Below are 23,364 nucleotides of genomic sequence, written 5' to 3' on the forward strand. Positions count from 1 at the left end.
TGCAGGTGGCAGCTCCGTCTCGGGTTTCAGTGCAGGTTTATTTCAATTTTATATTTTATTCCAGGCAAGTGCTTATTACATGGATAGTATTCATGTCTCAATACCTAATGTCTTGGAGCATGAACAGCCACTAGAATACAGTTCCATAGTAAAAATACAATATGTACAAAATTAGGGTTTTTGTAGTTTTTTGTTTTGTTTTTTTTTTTCCCACACAGCAGATGTATCCAAACACATAAAAATCTCTACAGTCTGGGGTCGCTACAATTTATATTTCAGGAAACGGAGACACAGTGACCGAGTCCTCACTGTAAACAAGGGCCACCTCTTCGTGGGGGTGGGGGGTGGGGGTGGGACTCTGGGGTGGGGAGAAGAAGCTGTTCCTGGAGAGGGCAGGGGTTATGGTGACCCCCTAATTCCCCTCCAGGAATTCCCTGCCCTTCTTTGGCCCCCCTAGGAACCAACCTCCCGCTCTCCCCGAGGTAAAGACTCCCAGCCAGTGAGCCACTCTGAACATCAAAAAGTAAAACACGCATGAGAGGTAAGATGTGTGTGTGTGTGTGTGTGTGTGTGTGTGTGCGCACGCGCGTGCACACACGTGCGTCCCCCAGGCTGGAAGGGCTAGGGAGGGGAGGGGCAGGCAGTCCCATGGGGTGAGGACAGATGTGGTCCCCACAGCGCTCAGAGGGGAGAGGCCCAAGGAAGGGCTGGGTGGCGGCTGCCCTCTCGGGCACACAGCATCACAGCGTTCACGAACAACGACAAAAACAACAGCAACAACACCCATCGTCACCAATCTGGACATAGTCATTCGGCACTAGATTCTGAGGCCCCCCACTGCGGCGGTGGGGGCAGGGAGGGACGGGGCGGCGGGCGGATGAGGTATCTGTGCATGCCCGAGGGGCGACTGGCTAACAGAACAGTTTCAAGGTGAGCAGGCCTGAGAGGAGGGCAGCTTGCCAGTGCTTCTGTTCCTGGGGGCCAGGCCTGCCCTTCTCTCTCTGCTCTTTCCAATGTCATCACACCAGGAAGAGTAAAACCAGCTCCCCCCCAAACAGGGTGATAGTGGCTGCGGCTGCAGGTGCAGAAAGGCAGCAAGCTTGTGAGGCGGGAGCTGCATTTGGGTGGGGGGCGGGGAACAGCATCACCTCCTAGAAACCTCTGAAGTATCCCTAAGTCTCCCCACCCCGGGAGACAAGAAACAGTCTCCAGGGAGGTTTTCAGGACCAGAAACTGAAAGGGAGTTCCGAGGTGGCTCAATCTACTCAAGACCTCTGTCGGCCTCCTCTGGGAACCATGGAACCACCCCCCTGCCCCGCCCCAACCTATCATTGCAAACTTCACACCCAGGATCACTGGCTCCCCCACCTCCACACACTCTGAAAGGCCACTGGTGAGTGTGTCCAGGTGGGGAGCCGAGTGTGCACGTGTGTAACTGAGTGTGTCTGACACAAGGCCACTTGAAATAAATACCCACATAAAAAGAGCAGCCAAAGCAGTCTGCTGAGGCGAAGGCATGGAGAGCAGTGGCCCTCGCACACAGGCCCCCTCGCTCCTCCCCACCCCAAGCTCAGCCCTGCCCGCAGCCCTATCAGGAAGGCGGTGGCACACAGCAGCGCCCCCTGGGGGAGGGCACATGCAGAACAGCCCGCTGGAGACAGCAGGGGTTCAAAGCAAAGAAAGATGAGCCCAGGGAAGGGGAAGCTGGGGCAGAAGCAACAGTTCTCCGTGGCCTGGCCATGCTCCCTCCCCACAGGTCCCCAGGGCCAAGCCCCTGGACTGTAACCTCCTGATTACCTCACCCACATGGCGCCAGGGTCCTGCAACCCAGACCAGACGCTGGTCCCGTCTCCCAGGCAGCAGGAGGCGTCCAGGCGCACTCATCCCTCCAGGGAGTGCAGAGCACGGAGCAGAGCCCAGGCCTCCTCTCTATCTTCTGGAAGCCAAAGTCAAGTCCAGGGATGGGGACAGGGTCCAGCACACCCTCCTCTCAGGCCAGACCCAGCTGGAGGTCAGCAGGGTGGCTGGGGGAGATAGTCAAGCCCCTCCTCCCTCCCCTCCATCTGCCCTCCTGAAGTCAAGAGCCCAGTGGTAGGGCAGTTGCGGGGGCTTGGAAGCTTGGCAAGGGCTTGGGTTTGGTTTACTACTGGTAGAGAACTCTCTTAACTAGCTTGTTATGATCAATCACAATGACTGCAACCAGCCTGTGAGAGCCCCAGGCCGGGGCACTCACCTGTCTGGAGGGACGCCACACAAGCCACCTCCTAGGATTTGTCCCCTGTAGTCAGAGAACGCCCCCCTCCCAAGTCCCCTTGGATATCAGGGCCAACTCGCTTGAGTCCTGCTTCCCCACGTCCCCCTCCAGAACCCTGGAAGGAGAAGGCTGAGGCTCGGGAGGGGAGGGCCCGGGTGCCCAGCCATCTCACCAGACAGAGCGATAGCAGCAGCAGCAGCACAGGAAGGTGGGCAGGGCAGGGGAGGCGGAAGAACACGACGTCCACATCGCACTGGTGTCAGGGGATGGGTGGGGGACGGGAATGGGAACGGCCCCGGAGCGGGCACCAGGCCAGACAGGTGGCACGTGGGCCAGAGCGTCTCTCATCACTGTCAAGTCCTAGTGCAGCGGGGTGACCCCCTGCCCTGTGCCCAGCTCCTTGAGCCCCCTCCCTCCCCTGGCTCAGAGTCTCTGCACCCCCTTCCCCTAGGAGGCCTGGGGGTGGGTATGGGTAGGGCGGGCCTGGACCTGGCTGGAATGTGTGGAGCTGGTGGGTGGGAGAGTGGGGGACAGGTCTCCCTCCCTGCCCCCGCTGGGGGCCTCTGAGTGGCCTCATCCTCAAGCCAGCTTGAGTGTGCTGACCGGGAAGGAGGGCATGGTGACCATGGTCACAGGGTTAAGCACTGTCTGGCCCACCAACTGGGGGTGGTGCACCACCTGAGCCCCCACAGCTGGCTTTGCCATGACCGTGGCTGGGGGCCCCAGCCCGGCTGTGCCATTCACTTGCTGGTGTGAGAGGGTGTGGGCGATGTGACTCACGGCCACTGGCTGGCTCACTGCCACGGGCTGCGGGTACAGGGGCAGCTGGGAGCCAAGGTGGGCCACGTGGTTGAGGGTGGCAGGGTGCACCGTGATGTGGCTGATGGGGGGCGTGGCCGGTGCCAGCTGCACGGCAGGGCTGGGGGCCGAGGGAGCGATGTGGGCGATGTGCTTGCCCCCCGGCCCCTGGAGAACGTGGTTCACAGTCTGGATGACTGAGGCGTGGGTGGTGGCAGTGTGGGCGATGACTGTGGAGCCGCCCCCGGCCGCAGCCACGAGATGGGCCGGGGCGGGCACCAGCGTTTGGGCCGGGGCCGCTGGTGGGGGCGGAGGGACCGGCAGAGGTGTCTTCTGCTGTGGCGGGGGCTGCTGCCCAGGGAGGTGGGCAGGAGACAGGGCCACAGGCTGGGCGTGCGGGTGTGGGTGTGGAGGCAGAGGCGCGGGGGCCGTGCTGGGCGGTGGCTTCGGCAGCTCCGGGTGGGGGCGATGGCTCAGCTTATGTGGGCCCAGGCCAGCCTGGTCCTCCTCCATGTCCTCGTCTATGTTGTCCTCACCCTCTGTGGAGGGACACGCGGTCAGGAGGGCTGGGGAATGAGAGCCTGGAGAAGCAGATGCCCCCGGGGCTCTGGGGATGTCACAGGGCCAAGGGTGGGGGCAACGTGGGGTGGGCGGGGCTCACCAGAAGCGGTGGAGGTGGAGGCCTGGTCGTCCTCGGGCTGGCCCGTCTGCCGGAGCACGCGGTCGATCTCCAGCACGTCCATCCACTGGCTCAGCTCGTGCTTGAGCTCCGCCAGCCGCTGCTGCGTGGCAATCTTCTCCCGCGCCAGCCGCTCCATCTCATGCTCATATTCTTTCTCTTTCCTCTTCAGGGACTGGAGAACAGGGCAAGTAACAGCAGGGCACCCTGAGCAGGAGCCACAGAGCCCATGGTGCCACCAACATCTCCTTCACCCACCCTCACCTGCGCATCGGGGGCCCAGGCTGCCAGGGAGCTGCGGGAAACCACACCTGCCTCTCGGTCCATGGCTCCACCTAAGGAGGCCCAGCATCTGGGGACAGGCTGTGAGCTCACAAGCAGGTGCAGATTCAGGCCAGTCCCTCCCCTACCCCTACATGATTCTGTCCTGAGGGGCTCTGTTGCCTCTTGCCCCATCCACCCTCCTGGGAGTATCTCCTTCCATTCTGCTGAGAAGGGGAGAAAGGGTAGGAGACTTCTTAGGCAGTGCCCAAGGCCTGCACCGCCATTCACACCATCCTGCCGCTATGGATGCGGATACCACGAGCTACTCTCCATGGAACCCGTTCCTCAAGGATCCCCAGACGATCCTGCCCTTTGTCCCTTCATTATTCACTCGTCTCCTTAACTTCAACGCTCTTGCAGGACGGCCAGCAGATTCTGAGACCCCTACCTCACCTCCTTGACCACCTCCATCTCCTCCTGAACAGCTGCTGACTTGCGCACATCCTCCCCACGGTGCCCACCTGCACCGCCTCGCACGCCACTCTATTCCCACACTCCCCAGGCCCCGGGATGTGGCCTTCCTTCCCCTCCTGGACCTGAGCAGCCTCAGCCACTGAGAAACAGCTCTTAGGAGGACAGCACCTCGGCCTCCATCTGAGCCGCCCTGGAGAAGCCCCTCCCCGCTTGACGCTGAGGCCATCCCATCACTCAGAACACTGGAGGGCGCTCCTTGTCTGCCATCCGATCTCCCCTTCCACGCCTCCAGGGCCACGGGCCACCTCTCCTCTCGGGGCTGACCCTCCCGGGGCACACTCCCCCATGAGAAGGGTCTCCGGTTTCCCTTCGTCCGATGCTTCTAAGCAGCTCTGGAAGGCCAGCTCCTATTCTGTTCCTCAACTCCCTTCTGCACCGTCTTTCCTTGTTTTCTGTGACCTCCTGTCTGAAACTTTATTAAACTAACACATCTTAAATCCCACAGGCCTCCCCGTGGCCAGCTTTTCCTTGGCCCAGGCATGTCATGACCGCAGGGTTCAACAGACGATGTGGACAATCCTGACCTCCCGAGCTTCTAGTCGCCGAGGCTTGCCAGTCCTGGCCAGGTGTAGGCCCCCATGTGTCTCCCTCCTTACCCCTTCAGGTCTCGTCCACTGGAGCTCCTCCACAGCCCAGCCCCCTCTCACGTCCTCCGGGTACACCAGCCTGCTCTCAGGCTTGCTCGTCTTAGGAGTGGCACCCCACACCGCACCGCTCCCCCTAACCCCAAGCGTTCAATGAGACTGTCAGCCTTAATGAGACTGACACTGGCTCACATGACCCCCTAAGTACTTCCAGTTTTGTTTTTCCATCTCAACACACGCTCTCCCAGTCCAACCCTGTGAGAGGAGTACACACTGTTCTATGGTTAGCTTACATCCCGACACTGCGGGTGGCCAGGACACAGCCATGTGACCTCTTGGCCAAGCACCTGTGAGGACCAGAGGGTGCTAGTCCCCACATCTACCCTGTCTATCCCCATCATCACAGGAGAATCAGTCTCTCATGAGACTTGAGCTTCCCCTGACTCCATTTCCTTTGGGCAGTCTTGCAACAGCCTTTCCCAACTGTTCACCTGAACTCCTGGGCACGCAGGTCTTCAGCTCCACACATGGACTAGGCCCAGCTTCCCCACGCTCCCTCCCGAGTCCCATGTTCCTTGCATTCCTGACCTCACTGGTCAGAGACGCCTCAAGCCATTAGTGCCTGTGACACGTAACCCAGACACGGCCATACTGTGCACTGTCCTGAAAGCCGGCAGCTTTACACTTTTTACACTTTTTGCCAGTCCCAGGCCACAATCAGCCCCCTCTATCACCCTGGCTTCGAGATTAACCTGCCTCCCCCACCAACATTTCTGCCAGAAAGCTCCCCCATTGCCCCACTCCCCCCACGCACACCCGGCTTCTCCCTGAGAGGCCAGTGGTAGACAGGCCATCGGAAGGGGCCACGGTGATCACGAGGTGTGGGGTGAGTCAGCTCTCAGGCCTGTCCTGAACTCTATGCACTAGCGGGGCCGGCTGACTGCCAGCTCAGAGACAATTAATCAGGAGCCAAAACCCCCACTCCTCACCTAGTCCAGGTCTCCACAGGTATAGACATCCCTGGAAAGTTTTCCCAAGGTCTGACTTTTGTCCCTATTGTTTCATTTTAAGCCCATTTCCTTTCTAAGAAGACTGGATGTGTTGTTTGGTACCTGCCTACCCCACTTCCTGTTTCTGTCCACTTCTCTGAGAACTTTCTTCAAATCCTTTACCTCCAAGGCACTGTGGCTCTGGCTGGGGGCTACAGCCTTCCCAAAGCTTCCTCCCTCAGCACACAACAAAAGTCCTCAGTCTCCACCCTCTCTGTGGTCTCTCTGGTACCCACTTCCAACTCCCATCTCAGCATAGCAACCCTCCTGACCACGTTCAACTTCCAAAATGCATCTTCCTCCCTCCTACTGGAAAAACTCTGGCCTGTGCTGGGCTCTCTGCCCGACACTTGTCTTGGTCACCCTGGCCTTCAGGTCCCAGCTTAAAGGCCCTTTCCTCAGTAGCAACTTCCCCAACTCCCCCGAACACATGCTGTGACCCCTGTCCTGACTATGCCCTTGGAGCAGATTCCTCTGCTTGGTTATTTTATAATCTGCAGCAAGACCAAACCTAAAGACAGAGTTCTGCACTTTTTCCCTTGCTCCCCACTTATTATCGGCCCAATCAGACACAGGGCTGTCCAAAAAAACCTGAATGAGTGAACGAATAAATGAAGTTGGAGATTTATGGAGAACCTTGTTAAGTTTCCCAGCATTTCTGCTTCTGTTGCCAGCCCCAGGACAAGTATCTTTTACGGACAGCTAGGGGCCACCTTGCTTCCCACTCAGGCCAGGCCCGTATCCCAAATCTGCTGGTTTTACTGAGTCTTTTATTTCTGATGTACTTTCAAATCCACCGTCTTGCAATCAAGGCTTTCTGCCCTAAGTACTTCTATACAGGGAGGAACGCACCGTTCCATCCTTCTTCCTTCTCAACAATTGCTGCTGCTGCTGCTAAGTCGCTTCAGTCGTGTCCAACTCTGTGCGACCCCACAGACGCAGCCTACCAAGCTCCTCTGTCCATGGGATTTGCCAGGCAACAGTACTGGAGTGGGATGCCATCGCCTTCTCCCAACAATTGCTATTAAGTTACTATTTACAAATGACCAATTCTCACGTCCTTACCACAAAGATATTATTACTTTTTCCCACTTTAGCATCATCGCAGTACAAAAGGAAACCGATATTCACAGAAAATGTCGCAGAATTTAGACAGGAATTTGCTCCCAGGCTACATGATTTCCTGTAGCTGAAGGAGTAGCAACTTAAGTCTCCAGCCCGAGTTCTGCAGAAACATCCCAGAAAACACCCTCCCGGAGACCCTCTGAAACTCGACGCTGGGCCCCCTCTCCGCTTCCCGCCCCCCCCTCCCCCCGCCCCCCCCGCTCCCCCCCTTCCCCCCGCTCCCCCCCTTCCCCCCGCCTCCCCCCCCTCCCCCCGGCCACCAACGAGGCCCCGCCCCTCCCGGAGCACGCGCGCACCCACGCGGACCCGGCTTTGCTGCGTCACTCCCCGCTGGCCGCACCCTCCCTCCGCGAGCGCAGGAGTCCCGCCCCCTGCCCAGCCCCGCCAATCCGAGGACCCGGACCCGCCCCTCCCGTGCCGGGAAGCGGCCTGGAGTCGCGCCAGCCCCTCCCCCTTGCCCGGAGGGCGGGCGGAAGGGCGTGCGTTCGCGGGAGGCCGAGAGGGAGCTGCCGGCTGGGAGTAGTCCCGAGGCTGCGCCTCCGCCCGCCTCCTTCGACAAGTCAGGCTCCGGTTACCTCAGGGCTGTGACCCCGCAGTCGAGGCCGGGGGAGGGCTGGCCCACCGGAGCCGTGACGCTGCCCATCCCCTCAGCTTCCCTAGGGAGCCGACTGGGAGACCCCGAAGCTGTCCCCGCAGTCCGGGAGGCCTAAATCCCTCCCACTCCTCAACGGCTACCTCCCAGCTCCGCGGCAGCCGAGCGTGGCCGCCTGCCCCACCCCCACAGCCTCCTTCCCGGCACACGGAACCCTCGGCGGGTTTCCAGGGAAACCAAACTCGGGCCGTCATGGCAACGGTCTTATCTGTCGGGCACCCCCCTTCCCCGTACAGCCCAGAGGAGCCAGTGCCCAAAGGCAGGGGACACACGGCAAGGAGGGCGCCTTGAAAAAGGGCTTCTTTTAAATCCTGGGGGAGGCAGAACGTAAGGTTTTAGGTTCGGTGACCCCCAGGGCTACTCGTCATCCAGAGTGCTGCATTTCCCCTTCCCCAAGGTTTAATCCTCAAAGTCGGGAGATGGCATCTACGTGTGCTCACTGCAAGGATCTTGATCCTTTTGAGCTAAAAGTCCGGGGCGCGCGGTGGGGTGGGGCGTATTTCATGGGTTCCACTGTGGTAAGCGAGCCACGCCCAGCACCCCCCCACCCCCCAAGATAGAGTCTGGGGCCGAATCCGGTTCCCGCCCAGCACTGCGGGGGCGATGGAGGCACCGGTTGCCCTACGTCCTTCCCATTCGCCGGGCAGTAGCGCGCGGCAGGCGGTAAGGCGGGGCGGATTCCGGGCTGACACCGAGTCGCGGGGGCCGTGCAGATGGCAGGGCTCCGTAAGGCCGCCCGGCGGGGGAGGGGAGCCGAGCGCCAGCGCCGCGCTCCCCCGCGCACGCGCGCCGGTCACGCCGCCTCCACCCGGGTGGGGAGCCCCACTGACGTCAGCTGGGCCATGTGCTCGGCGCCCGCGTGGAGGCGGGCGGGGCCGCATGGTGGGGGGGAGGCGGGGCGTGCGGGGAGGCGGGGCGTGCAGGCAGCCTGCGCGGTGGCGGTCTCCCGCCCTTCTCTGGGCCTTGCTTCTCCCCCCAGCCAGCATACCTGAATGTACCGCAGCGCCGTACGCAACACGCTCAGATTCGATGTCTTCTTGTCGTCCACGTTGGGGATGTTGCGCTTCAGGGTCTCAAAGCATTCCTTGAGATGGGCCCTCCTGGGGAAAGGGAGCACGGCCGGTCAGCCAGCGTCAGGGGCGGGAGGGAAGGTCCAAGGAGAGCTTGGGGACCAAGGATGGGACCTTCCGGGTAGCTGGCGGGGGCGGGCTCAGAGTCACAAGCTCACACACACACACACACACACACCTGTTCTTCTCCAGCTTGTTGTGGACTTCTCTGGTTCCGATTCTGAAATCCAGACAGACAGGGAGCTCAGGGAGGAGGGCCCAATTAGGTGGCCTTCCCACCCCCTGCCCCCACCCTCCCCAAATGCCACAGGCTTTTTGTCCCTGACATTCTCTCCCTAGGGAAGCAGCGAAGAAAACTGTTGGCCCTGTGTCCTGGTGCATACACCCTCTGGAGGGCACGGGTAGGCTCATAATTCACAACCCCTTCATATTCCACCCAACCCGTGCACCTGTGAAGGGCTCCTGGGATTGGGAGAAATAGCCAGTGGACCCTAGCCCTCACCCAGGAAGTCCAAAGGCCTGGTGATTCCATCAGACCCAACCTTGGAAGGGGTCAGAGAAGCCTAAGAACAACAGAGGGCAATGACCATTCCCCACTCCCCAGGGTGGGGATGGTCCCAGCACAGTGAGAACATATCCAGATATAGGAGGGTGCAGCTCTGACAGGCTAGCTGGGAGGGCACTTTCTCTTGCACACACAGCCCCAGCTGTGGGCAGTTTTCTCCATCCCACCAGCCCCGACTCTGCCACACCTCACTCACCCCCCAGGCCTCTTCTTCTGTTCGCTGGATTTGACTTCTTCAGCAGGTGCCAGCTTCAGGGTTCCAAGCGTGGATGGAGGTGGCTGTGGGGGAGCCAGCTGGGGCTGGACTCCAGGGTGTGGCGCAATAGTCAGGATGGGGGTGGGCAGGGGCTGCAAGGGCTTGGGGCTGCCAGTGGGCGGAACAGTGGCTTTGGAGTCCGGCAGTAGAGGAGCAGGAGTGGGCACCTGCGGCCTGGTGGGAAGGGGGGCAGGCTCCTTAATGCTGAGTCCAGGGGTGCTGACCAGGGCTGGCTGGCGAGGCGCCAGGGGCAGAGGCTGGGCCGTGGGGGGTAGTGGCGGGGGTGGGGGCAGAGGCTGAGGGGAGTTGGTCACTACTGGAATAGGAATGACAGTCAGTGGGGTTGGGGTGGCCAGTGGTGGCGGGGGTGCTGGCGGAGGGGCTGGCGGTGACAGAGGCAAAGGCGGTGCCTCAGTGCGGGGCTCCTCCACCGGCATGGTGTGGGCCAGCCGGGCCAGGCTGTTGGCCTTCTTCTGCTCTTGCTCCCGCTCCCGCTCCAGGCGAAGCCTTTCCTGTTCCTCTGCACAGAGAGAACACAGTGGTCTCTCAGCAGGGCCTGCTGTCCTGGGCGCCCCAGCTCCCCTTGTCCTCCCAACTGTAACCCATCCTGACCCCATGCCAGGGACCACCCAGTGACAGCACAAATACATACACTCATCCACACCCAGCCAGGCACAGGGCACAGCAGTGAACAAATAAAACAGACTCCTGATCCTTGCTGTTGAGGAGCTCATAGACCAGGGGAGGAGGGGCATAGGACAAATCACAGGATTAACAACCCAGGTTGTGGGAAGAGAGGGGCTATGGAAGGACAGAGCAGAAGCTGTCAGTGAGCGTGCGGGAGGAGGCCTGGCACACTGCAGGTTGAAGTGTTAAGCAGGTGATGGGCAGGGGCAACAAGGCTGAGGAGAGGGAGTGGTAGATGAGGTTGGGAGAGGCCAGTCCACAAGTGATCTCACAGGAGAAGAGAAAGTGCAAGTCACTCAGTCGTGTCTGACTCTTTGCAACTCTATGGACTATACAGTCCACGGAATTCTCCAGGCCAGAATACTGGAGTAGGTAGCCTTTGCCTTCTCCAAGGTATCTTCCCAACCCAGGGATTGAACCCAGGTCTCCTGCACTGCAGGCAGATTCTTTACCAGCTGAGCCATGAGGGAAGCCCAAGAATACTGGTGTGGGTGGCCTATCCCTTCTCCAGCAGATATTCCTGACCCAGGAATCGAACCGGGGTCTCCTCCATTGCAGGTGGATTCTTTACCAACTGAGCTATCAAGGAAGCCCCACAGGAGAAGAGAAGAGGCAGTCAAATCCTAGATTCTGGGGAGCTACTTTCTAGAGGGCAGGCATTACCTTCATTTCACAGATGAGACAGATTAGCTTTAAGAGGCAAAATGATTTGTTGAGGGTCATACTGCAAATAAACACACACACACCCCCTACACCCATGTGTCTCACAAGAGCCCCACACTGCAAGCAGGGAGGGGACATCGCCTTCAGCCCACACATGAGACAACAAGGCCTGGGACTCAGGACTGCCAGGCTAGGTCCCAAAGCCTGTTTCCTCAATCGCGGTTTATACCCCAAATGCTCCTGGTCTTTCTCTGCCCTTGGTTGTGCTGGAACTTATTCCACCACCACCAGCAGGAGACTAGAAAGGGAAGAGGCAAGCAGAAAGGAAAGCAGGGCTTTTTAACAGGGGTTGAACAAGGCAAAGAGTTCCAACAACCTTGCACACCTCAGTTCAGCATCTCTACTGAAAGCCCCACCAGAAGGGGAGGCCTGCTCAGCGGTGGGCGGAGAACAGGGCCAAGGGAGAAGCCCCTCCTGATTGAGACGCCCCTCTCCATCCCCACCCTGCCCCATCCCCTCCCAGGCCCCACCATTCCAGTTCCCTGGCTATAGGCTGGGGCCAGGGAGCAGGCCAGCCCTCCCCTCCTGCCCGATTCACCACACTGCTGACTAACAGAGCTGACAGCACAAAGCGGACACGCCCCAAACACACCACCACCCACAAGGGGTGGGGCTGGGGGGGCAAGGCTGGCCAAGTGCCCCTGTAGGAGAGGATAGCATCACCCTCTCCACAGGTCTTTGGGCCAGGGACCCCAGAAAACATGCAGCCTCGGGGCCCTTTGGCCAATCAACCACTGGTGTGTGTGCCAGGCCTGCTCAGAGCCCCTCCTCCTGCCGAGAAGAAGAGGTGCAGGAGGAAGTAGGGGGAAGTGTTCTGAGAGGGGAAGCGCTCAGTGGTTTCCCAGCAGCCAGCATTCAAGGGCTGGAGTCAGCAAGCACAGCCTCTTCCGTGTCTCCCCCGGCCCCTCAGGAAGGGAAGCTGCCCGGCCTGCTGCTTTACAGCCACCAGCACTGGCTTCCTTTGCGGCCCTGGAGAAAACCCACCCTCTGCGCTCCCCTTTCCACACTGGGAAAGAAACCTGCTGAGTTCAGTCAAGGAGACCTTCTCAGGCCCAGCCCAGGACACCCCGAGTGCACTCCGCACCTCCCCAGACCCCAACCCCAAGACAAGGTCCCGGAGCTCGAAGCCCAACACAGCCCTACCTCCATTCCTTTGAGCCAGGACCTGGGCTTTCACTGGCCTCGGGGCAAGTGTGCCCCTCTCCCACAAGCAGGGCGACAGACAGGGCCTCAGGCCCCAAGGTCAGGGGCTCTGGGGACCCAGAGTGGAGGCAAACCTCAGAGTCTCCGTACTTCCTTTCTTGTATTCCCCATGTATAAAGGCAACTCCAAAGCTCCACCAGAAGATGGCAACCTCCTTCTCATATATCCTCTCTCTTTGGGAGCCAGGCAGGTGCCAGGCTCACAGGTGCCAGGAAGGGCCCAGGTGAATGGCCAAGATCTATCACACCTGGATCAGCATGAAAAAGCTTAACTGACGCTGAAGAGGGTGGCAGTCCAGGCCAGATCCAGCCCACTAAAGCCTCCTGTCTCCTCCTGGCCGGTTCTGACCCATCCCTTGCCCAGTATGGTCCCTTCTCCTGTGCACTGGGAAGAGGGAAACAGAGCGTGCGGAGCAAATGAGTGTCAGCAATATGAGTTTAAGCTCCTAAATACTGCTGCACCCTCTTCTCACTCCCATACATGCACACACATACTCTGGCACCTTCCCCGGGCTCTGCCCAGAAGCTGCCCCCAGAGAACTGAGCACCACCCTTCTGGGTGACCCGGGGGCCAAGGCTACAGCCCCCAATGAAGAGTACAGGCTTTGTGCTTTCCCCGAAGCCACTGTGGCCCAGGACCTCAGCCGGCACACAGCTGGGGCCAGAGGAGACCGTATCAGGGGCCTCCCAATGTTCAGGGGGGTTCTCCCCTTCTACATGTAATAGGGACAGTGGTGCACAAGGCAGGCACAGGGTGGGACTAGCTCAGAAGAGGGTCTCATTTGAGTCAACTTCTCTGATTGATAGCAATGACCAGGCCTTCATGCTGGCCACCAGGATGGCCTCGCCCTCCCCTTTCCCCTCGTGTACCAACATGAAGGTGCACACACATCCTTGGACTCATCATGTGAACAGAGTGGCTGGTCTAGGTCAGAAAACAGTCACTTGAGGCTTGAAGTTGAATGGGGGCCCAGACAAAAGGATCCCTGTTCAGGGCTGCCCATCAGGTACACACTCCCCAGAAAGCAGTTCTGGTCAGCAAGCTCCGCAGCAGCACCCCCACTTCTCTTCCATTTCTCACCACCCCGACTTAGAGAACAAAACCTCTAGTAGGAGCAAAAAATGAATTCTAGAGATTAGGCTGCTGCAGCCAAATCAAGCTATCTGTACATGAGTTTTGGGAGTAAATCTGGCTTTCCAGCATCCATCCATCCATCCCCTAAGACCTCCTGCTCCACCAACAAGAAGCCTTAACTGCCTGCCTCTAGTTCTCACCACCTGGGGGAGGGGCAGCGCGCTACAACTTCTTAGTGGAGAGCCATACCCAGGTTCCTTCCAAGTGTTGCAGACGTCATCCTTGTGATTCTTACTCTCAGCTCTGGACTGACTAATTTCAGAAAGGGTGGCAGACACTGACAGTGAGCGTTTACTCCCCTCCCTTACACGGCCAACCAGTCTGCGGGGTAAGTGAAGGTGAAGTGAGTGTTCCTTTGGTCAATCCTGCCGCCTCTAGCACAGTGGGCGGTACACAGTGGGGACACAATAGGGACTCCTGAACTGCATTGTGGATGGCGGTAGCAGGTGACTCAATCTCTCCAAATCTTGTGCACGCTCCTCCCCGAGCCGCGCTGGTCCCGCACGCAGGACAATCTCGGTCACCACCTGCACTGTCCACCGCCTGACCCTGATCTGGACCTCGAAGAAAGGGGGAGGGGCGCGTGAGCCGACGTCCTGACCCCTCAGTTCCGAAAACCCAAGCGTTCTCAGTCTAGCGTATCTCAAGTGACTCTTGACCTTGAGAGGCCGGACGAACCGACTCGGCCAGCCGGCAGACCCGCTGCTCCCCCGCCCGTGGCCTGCTGCTACTCCCCCCGCCCGCAGCGGCGGCGGTACACGCTGCAGGCGCGCGCGCGCACACAACACACACTACTACCTCCTGCATGACTCATCATTGAAGCAACAATAGGCAGAAAGGAAAGGAGGGCGAAGCACTCTCTCCACCACAATCCACCCGACCGGGGGCTGGGGGTAGGGCTGGAGGGGGCAGCAGTCCCCGGATACTGCACACACGCTGCCGATCCAGGGCTGCGACCCTCGCAGCAGTCCGGAAAACGGAGGTCTTCCCCTGGCCCCTATTTCTGCAGCACCCTGAAGCTGGGGCCACCAACAAGGGCGCGTGGAGATAAGGGCACCTGAAATCTCCGTCTCCCCGCTTCGAGAGAACACCAAAGTTTGCCCCTTCTTGCCCGGCTCATTTCACATCGCGGTCAGGGGTGCTGCCAGGGGGTCCTGGTGAGAACGTTCTGGGCGGGTGGGGTTAGTGGGAGCATGTGAGCTCTATATATCCCGTCGCTCGGCGATTCTGAGGGTTTCCCTCGCCCCAGGAGCAAAAACGGGAAGCCGGGGCGAGAACCGACAGGTGAGCTCGGCTCCTCCCACGTAGGGCAAAGGCTCTACCAGGCAGATGCCCAGCGGCCACAGCCAGGGCCCAACCCGGCGCAAGGCCCCTCGTCAGCCCCGCCCAGGCCCCGCCCCCAGCCGAGCACTAGGCTGCGGGGAGGGGCTGGGCCGCGCTGTCCCCAGCGGGAGTGTCCCCCGTGCACGTGGTCGGGGGCGGGGCCGGTCCACGTCACCACCCGGTGTAACCAACGGGCTTGGAACGCAGGCACACGCAACATTCCAGCCGAGAGCGGGTTTGGAACGCGTAGACACGCCACATTCCACACCGGCTAAAGTGGGGCGCAGTAAGGGGGGCCCGGGGTCTGCCCCCGGCGACCTGCTGGCCGTCTCGCAGATGTCCAGTGAGCCCGGCTCTCACCCAAACCCATGTCGCGCGACCCAGCCCAGCTTTGGGAGGCGGGGTCAGGCGGGGCTGGCCAGGATCATAAGACACGCGATGTCATTTCATTCTGCAAAGGCCGCCTCCGCCCCAAGAGGCGCGTAGATCTGCCGGGAGCGCCCCCCGCACCCTCCCCACAGGGCCAGGGAAGCCGGGGAGCTGCTCCGCGTAGAGTAATTCCACCCCCAACTCCGTTACACACACGCCGACTCGTGTGCACTAGACACTCGCCCGTGTACACGTCCGTCCATCCGCTCTCATCGAGGTTCGCATCACACATACCCCCGTGCATACACGCACACTCGCGCTGGTCTACCACCCCCACGCAACACCATTCCTCACCCCACCCCCCCGGCTCGCACATCTTCATCCCTACCGAGGGCACAGCTGGCCCACAGCAAAAGAGACCCCCATGAAAGGTGCACAAGAGGTGGTAGGCAGTTGGGGTGGCGCCTACAGGAGCCGGGTCCCTCGCTGCATGTTAATGAATTCATTAATTAATTTCACTGCCCACAACACTCCTCCCCGGGCGGCGGCTCGCGCGCGGATCTTTGCACTGCTCGGCTTCGCGGGCCGCCCGGGAGCGGGTACCGCGCGCGGTTTCGCGTAGGCTCGGGGACCGGGGTCGCTCGCCTCCCTTTCCCTGGTGCCCCAGGGGCCCAGCCCGGCCGCTCACCACGTGCTCTCTGTTGTTGCTGTGCTTGCCATTCCAGGAAGCGGGCCGCCTCCAGTAGCGTCTCTATGCTCATCGCGCCGAGAGCTGCCGGGGGCGCGCCGGGGCCGAGACTGCGGCCCGCGAGCCGGGCACAGGTCAGGCTGGCGGGCAGGCAGGAGGGAGGGATCAGCTCCGGGGGGCGTCAGGACTGGGCGGCGCAGCGCACTCCGCAGGGAAGAACGGGGGAGCACAGGAAGAAAAATCAATGTTTCCCCAGATATTTGCAAAATGTAATTTGCAAATTTAAAAAAATCTGATGCAAAAAAAAAAAAGGCGGCACTGCCTCCCTCCTTCCCCTCCCTCTCTTCCTCCCTTCTGATGCCTCCCGCCCCGCGGCCCCCAGGAGTCCCGCCGACAAGAAAAGGCTTTGCAACAAGATGGCGAGGAGGCACAGACACACACAACAAGGGAAGGAGCCGCGCTGCCCCCGGCCGCCGCCCCCGCTACTACACCGGGGCCGCAGCCAAAGCCCGGACCGGAGCCCCCGCCCGTAGGGCCCCGGCGTCTCAAGAAGGGAGGGGCGGGGCCCGGGCGGCCTGGCCCCGCCCACTCGAGACCGCGCGCGCACACGTGGCCTGGGTGGGGGCGGGAGAAGCTCCAGCCGGGTTCGCGCCCTGCATTTCCGCTCTCCCGCCTCGCCCCGCCCCGATTGCAAGCCACAAGTTGAGCAACGGCTGCGTGTTAGGGTCATTCACAACGAAATTTGTCCTGCTGGAGGTAAAGAAGGGTGAAAAATTCAGGACTTAAGTTTAGCTCAAATAATATTCCAGGTCAGGGAAACCTAGGTTGGTAAAGACTGGCCTGACCCCTGGGTCTCCGCTTTCTACCTACACGTGACCTAATTCCTGCAACCATCCTGCTGTCGCAATTCCCCCGGGATCCGCCCCTGGGCGGAGCTGACGGCTGGAGGCTGCCAGAGAACCCGCGAAGGGAGCGGAGTGGAAATCCGATTCCGCGTTTTGTCTCCGTTCCTCCCCCCGCAGTGCGTTCGCATCCTATTAGGCGACGTCACCGGGCCGCGGGCCAATGGGCGGGCAGGACAACACGGCATGGAGCAGCTCCACATGGACACCCCGCGCCGCCAGCCCTGTGTTTAAAGGGCCAGTGTCTAGCAGGGTCACATTCGCGGGTGCGGATGGGGCCACTGTGTGGAGAGTGGGACGCCGAGAGGGAAATTCTACAGTTGTACCCTACCTGCTGTTTACTTTTCACCAACCTCCTTTTAAAACTGAGTCTCTTTCCTTCCTTCCCCTAGACTCTCGTCTTTGTCCACGCGCGTCTGATGCGGGTGGAGAGTCCGACTGTGTCTCCCCAGAGGCCGCCCTTTGCTCTGGGGCCGGGCTCAGGGCGGTTACGACTTAGGCGTCCACAGCCTAGACCAAGGGGGTGTGGCGCAAATCGGGAACAACAACGTGGAGGGCGGAAGCCCGGCCCTCGCATGGCTGGACTACTGAGGCCGCGGGGCGGGGCCAGTCCGCCAAGCCACAACCGCGCTCGCCGCTAGGGCGGGACCCGGGCTGGCACTCCCAACGGTGGCTTCTAGTATTAGAGTTTGGGGCCGCCTGGGGTTACAGTTAACAAATTAGACCTTTGAGGTCAGCCCAGGTGGCTCAATGGTAAAGAACCCACCTGCCAATGAAGGAGACCCGAGTTAAATCCCTGGGTGGGGAAAGATTCCCTGGAGAAGGGATTGGCAACCCTCTTCAGTATTCCTGTCTGGGAAATCCCATTGACTGAAGAGCCTGGTGGGCTACATTCCACTGGGTCACAAAAAGAGTCGGAGACGACTTAGCCATTAAACAACAAAATACCCCAATTCTCTGATTTTGCAGTTAAGGAAACTGAGGTCCAGAGATGAGAAAGTACTTGTCTAAGGCCACTCAGTAGTCCAGTTGCTCCTTGCCGGGTAGGAGGAGCATTTATCCCCAGACTGCACAGATAACTCTTCTAAAGACAGTTCTGGGTCAGGGCCCCCAGTTAGAAAACAGTGGTGGAGGAGTATCAAACTGCTCACATGGGAAAGGGGAGTCTGACCACTTAACACTGCTAGACACATATAAAGCTGGTACAGATGATGTTTGCTGGCTTCATGCCTTTCGTTTGAGGGCATAATGCATCCCAGGGAAAGAAAGCCTGCACAGACTGGAAATTGAGAACCTAGTGAACAGGAGGAAAGGGGTTGTTTGCCAGCACCAGTTTACAGAGGGCTCTTATCTTTCCACAGTTACTGCCCCAGCATCTGTAGCTGAGCAGAGAGAGGCCATTACACACGAGTGACTGGGTGACATTGGCTTTATTTATGTTGAAGTTGAAAAGCAACAGGGGATCAGGGCATTAAAGAACAATTTCTTCTTTGCAGGATGAATGCTTCTTTCCTGGGAAGGCTTTGATCAGTGCTGGTCCCAACATTGCTTCTTTTAAGGTTATCTGCCACCTAAGACTGTATGTATGTATGTATGTATGTATGTATGCATGTGTGTGTGTGTGTGTGTGTGTGTGTGTGTGTGTGGCTTCAGTCACGTCTGACTCTGCGACCCCAAGGACTGTAGCCTGCTAGTCTCCTCTATCCATGATTCTCCAGGCAAGAATACTGGAGTGGTTGCCATACCCTCCAGGGGATCTTCCCGACCCAGGGATTGAACCCAAATCTCCAGTATTGCAGGCTGATTCTTCACCCACTGGGGGTATATGTATATGTATATATATATGTGTGTGTATAGGAGAAGACAATGGCAACCCACTCCAGTACTCTTGCTTGGAAAATCCTATGGACAGAGGGGCCTGGTAGGCTGCGGTCCATGGGGTCGCGAAGAGTCGGACACGACTGAGCGACTTCACTTTCACTTTCATGCATTGGAGAAGGAAATGGCAACCCACTCGTGTTCTTGCCTGGAAAATCCCAGGGACGGGGGAGCCTGGTGGGCTGCCGTCTATGGGGTCGCACAGAGTCAGACACGACTGAAGCGACTTAGCAGCAGCAGTATATATGTGTGTGTGTGTGTATATATATGTGTGTGTATATATATATATATATAGGCTTCCCAGGTGGCTCAGTTCTGGCCTAGAGAATCCCATGGACAGAGAAGCCTGGCAGGCTACAGTCCAGAAGGGTGCAAAGTCGGACACGACCGAAGCGACTCAGCATGGACACACATGTATGTACACATGAACTAGTCTAATATATATCTTAAGTGACTTGAGATAATGTTGTTTGCCAAGTTCTCATTTTGTTAGGGGCTAGCACTGTACCATTCTGCCCAGTGGCCCGGGATGCTCAGAGAGCTACCTCCAACTGTACCCTTCTGCCTTCTTCAAGTGGTCATGACATTTTTAGAGCCCTGAAGTCTCTTCTGGCGACTGAAGTCCAATTCTTCTGACTCATCAGGGACCCAGCTCTGTCACATCACAAAGGCAACCCTCTGAAAAGTAGTGTTCTGAAGACAGCTTTGCCTTCAGGGGTGGGGAAGCAGGAGGTAAAAGTGGGGTGAACAGAATTCAAATGCCAACCTCTCCCTTGTCCCCAATAACCCATCTGGTCCGGAGATTAGTGGAGATGCTCACTGTTTAAAACAAACAGCCTTCCTGGCTTCACATGATCATCTGTTTATTTGGGTCATGTGGGGACAGCAGCCAGGGGATGTTAGGCAAAAGCAAGGGTTTAGAAAGGAGGCTTTTCCTGGGCTTGTTGCTGCATGCAGGAGCCTGAAAACGGCCAGACAGGGTTTCTCATCAACCAAGGTTACTCTAGTTGGGGAATGGACAGTGGGGGTGAGAGATACCATTTAGGTAGTAAGGGGGAGGGTAAAAGGAGAGGAATGAATAGGGCTGCTTAATGTTTTAGCCCAACTTCCTGTTGCAAGAGGGTGGAACTCAGGTAGAAGCTGGCCATTGTTGTATTCCTTCAGGGGAAAGTCTTTTTGATGTTTCAGCAGAAAGGTTAGCATGTTTTGGATGTAAGCCAAAGCCCAGCCACTTCCAAAAAGTTGTTCCTAAATGGCTTCCAGTGCTTAGTATCTTTGGGGCAGGAGGAAACCTGGCCCATCCGTCACTGTGTAATTCTCATGAGAGGATTTCTGTTTCCACTCTTCCTCCTGAAGTCTTTTGCACCCCAGTGCCCAGTTTGGCCCCCTTGATTTTTCTCTCTTGGCTATGCTGCTCAGCTTGCTGGATCTTAAGTTCCTCAACCAGGTATCAAACCTGGATCTGTGATAGTGAAAGCGCCAGCCCTTACCACTGGCGTGCCCTGCGTGCTAAGTCATTTCAGTTGTGTCTGACTCTGCAACCCCATGGACTGTGGCCCGCCAGGCTCCTCTGTCCATGGGATGGATTCTCCTGGCAAGAATACTGGAGTGGATTGCCATGTCCTCTTCCAGGAGATCTTTCTGACCCAGGTACTGAACCCGTGTCTCACGTCTCTTGCATTGGCAGTAGATTCTTTACCACTAGCACCACCTGGGAAGCCCCCTTACCACTGGACCACCAGGGAATTCCCAACCTCCTCAATTTTTTAGTATGTGGAGCTAGTGACATTCCTTAATGAGACAATCTCCCATCACCCCACCATTCATCCCAACAAAGCTCTACATATATACACAAATCTTAAGATATAGATTTGATATAGATATACACATACCTAAGAACTACAAAGATCAGTTCTCTGACCCTACAAAGCATAAAAGTAATAAGACAGGGGGAAAGGTGTGAAGCCAAAGTACAAATATACCAGGTCCCAAGTCGCACATGCCCTAACCCTTCAGGCCTGACTTCTCAAACTATGCACGTTGTCTTAGGAGAGCTTTTCACCTACTACAGGTAAAACAAGAGCAAAGGGAGAAAGTCAGCTGTGCAATGAAGAGGGAAAGACAGAAGACTAAATACACTAAGGGACACACTGCAAGATGTTCACAGATCCTGTGTGTCAAGCATAGAGCCCAGACACTGGGCTCTCCTTGTAGCCAAGGCCAGAGTGGGATAAAAGGTTGGAGTTGAACTCAATCCCACAGTGATACATGGAAAAAGTAAAGCTTTGCTCTTTCCCACCATGCTGGATGTAGCACAAGAAATCCTAGGACCATAAAAGCATCTGTGAGGGTACTGATCTACCCATTTTAGAAAGTTAGGTTCCCAGATAATCATATTTTTCTAATAAGTGAATTAAGTGGATTTAAGGCTGGGTTAGCAAACTGAACCTGATGCCTGATGAGATCAGTCTGGATGATGATGAGCAGGATTCCAAATTACTTTCTTAGAGGTGTATCCTATAGGGCATGCATTCAATTGCAGTAAAGTGGGCTCCCCAGAGCTGGAAGTTTTCACCTGAGTCCTCATCTGCCTTCCTCTATTCCTGGCGAGCTGTCAAAGGACTTCTCCTAAACCTAAGAAACAGACAGTCAAGTTCAACCTTCCCGTCCACTGACTCCCTCTTCATTGGCTCACATGATGTTAGAGCTAGGAGAGTTATGATCACCTAAATCAATCTCCCAAGTGGTGTTTTATCCAAGGTCACAATGCTGCTTAGTATCAGCTGGGGTGAGGAGTGGCTTGGTTCTCCTCAATGTGGGACAGCCCAGCACAGGGATGAGGGTCCGAAAACCTCCCAGCAATAGCTGATGATGGGGAGCTGGCTGAAGACAGAATCACTGACTTTGCTTAGCAGGTGAGTGAGAAGGCAAGGAGAGAATTTAACTTAGGATCCAAGGGCTCAGATGACCTCCAGGGACACTGTAACTGCCTCAGGCTGCTCTGAGGAATGAAGAGCTAGCCTGGGTTGACAGCCATTCCTCGCTGGCGCTGTCTGGCCTGAAAAGGTGACTGGGGGAAAGGGGCAGATTTTTATCCAGGCAGACGCCCTGGGTGTGGACACTGAGTAATAAGGAAAGAAATGCAGTTCAGAAGCAAATAGGGAGGAGCCACACACACTGAGCTTTTCTGAGAAACCAAAGTGGCTGGCAAGCAAGCTATGCAGCTAGAGAGATGGGGGCTGTGAATGACTAGGGAAGGAGGAAGCTGGTCAGGGTGGAAAGACAGATGGGAAAGGTCGAGGACTTTGGTTACTCCTTTGAAGCAAGAAAAAAAAAGGCGGCTTCATGAGAGTAAGTTAATTCAGGTCATGGGAGTGAGACTGGGCAAAGTTATTAGTAAAGACAGGCAGAGTTTTTGCCATGTGAGTCAAGAGCCAGCTGGACCCGAAGGCTCCTCCCAGGGCAGAGGGGCTGGAATGCAATCAGCGCCCCACACAAAGGACTCTCCATCTAGGTCCTAGCCAATCTCAGCTCACAGGTAAAAGCAAGGCTGCAGATCAAGTCTTTAAAACCCAAGGTATCAGTTGCCTGCACTAGTGACTGGTGCCCCTCAAGCCAGAAGAGGGTGTGAGGCCTGCAGCAGTGGCCTCTTACTGGCCGGACCACCCTGATCTAGGGTGCAGCTCCATGCCCACAATAGGATTTCTTACCAAGGGCCCAGGGCCCATCAGGAGAGTCTATATGGGGCAGTGCTGGGGACACCCTACACTCTCCAGGAGCCATGTTCCAGCCAGTGACTCCTCCCACTTCAAGGCTGGAGGCTGGGATAGGACAGACTCAACTTGTTCCCCAGCCCCCAGCCCTCGTGAGTCCGGGTTCCCATCAGACACCTCACAGGGCAGGCAGGGCTAGAGCTCACCAGCCATCTCTCAGAAGAGTTACTCTGTGGTAACTCTAAACTGTTCACTAAACACAATTAGGTCCTTAAAACTTCCACCACACACCTACATAAACGCAAAGTGTTAAATGCAAAACAAAATGTCAAAGGAGCCAAAATAAAATATAGGCAAACGTTTTTTGGCTCCAAGGATGGTGAAAGAGATTATCTACCCATAAAGGCAAAGAGAATTGAAAGGAACAGTTTGACACAGTTGATTATATATATAAACTTTTCTAAAAGCTCCTTGACTGTAAAAACAAAACCACCATAAACAAAAGGAAAAGGTAAATGACAAAATGGAGGAAGATGCTGGCAAGCTGTGCCACTGGGATGTCAGCAACAAAATGAACACTTGGGTAGAGAAGAGAACACAGGACATGACTTAAAATTCGTAAAACAAAAACTATAGGAACATAAATATATACACAAAGATGTTTGGCCTTGCAAATACCATAATAAAACTAAAACAATGAAAATATTCTTGCCAATCACTTGATAAAGGATTTTTAAAATCCACACACCAAATGTGTGGCAAAGACAAGAAATGGTAAAGGAGAACAGTGTTTTCAGTGAGCAAATTGGTAATATACGGAAAAGCCATTAAAAGCACATTATCTCTTCTGCTTCAGTAATTCTTACACAAATTTATCCTAAAGCAGGAAGAAAACACACAAACATTTCTGTACA

General features: G+C 57.1%; 1 protein-coding gene across 5 annotated transcripts; it reads right to left on the minus strand.

Annotated features, from left to right (window-relative positions):
- On the minus strand, positions 1–16,375 carry MNT (MAX network transcriptional repressor). Of its 5 annotated transcripts, XM_059878274.1 has the most exons (7): positions 14,237–14,307; positions 13,767–14,131; positions 9,771–10,350; positions 9,188–9,229; positions 8,928–9,039; positions 3,714–3,906; positions 20–3,591 (listed from the first exon to the last, which is right to left on the minus strand). In XM_059878274.1, the coding sequence occupies exons 2-7, from the start codon at positions 13,795–13,797 to the stop codon at positions 2,834–2,836; spliced, it is 1,716 nt and encodes a 571-aa protein (XP_059734257.1). In that variant the 5' UTR covers positions 13,798–14,131; positions 14,237–14,307; the 3' UTR covers positions 20–2,833. The 5 variants fall into 5 exon arrangements, with proteins under 5 accessions (NP_001193828.1, XP_059734257.1, XP_005220183.1 ...); NM_001206899.2 differs by lacking the exons at positions 13,767–14,131; positions 14,237–14,307 and adding an exon at positions 15,958–16,030 and having other exon boundaries at positions 1–3,591; XM_005220126.5 differs by lacking the exons at positions 13,767–14,131; positions 14,237–14,307 and adding an exon at positions 14,635–15,951.
- Positions 16,376–23,364: the final 6,989 nt, after the last annotated feature.

The sequence above is a fragment of the Bos taurus genome, chromosome 19, assembly GCF_002263795.3.
Source record: "Bos taurus isolate L1 Dominette 01449 registration number 42190680 breed Hereford chromosome 19, ARS-UCD2.0, whole genome shotgun sequence".
NCBI classification, from domain to species: domain Eukaryota; kingdom Metazoa; phylum Chordata; class Mammalia; order Artiodactyla; family Bovidae; genus Bos; species Bos taurus.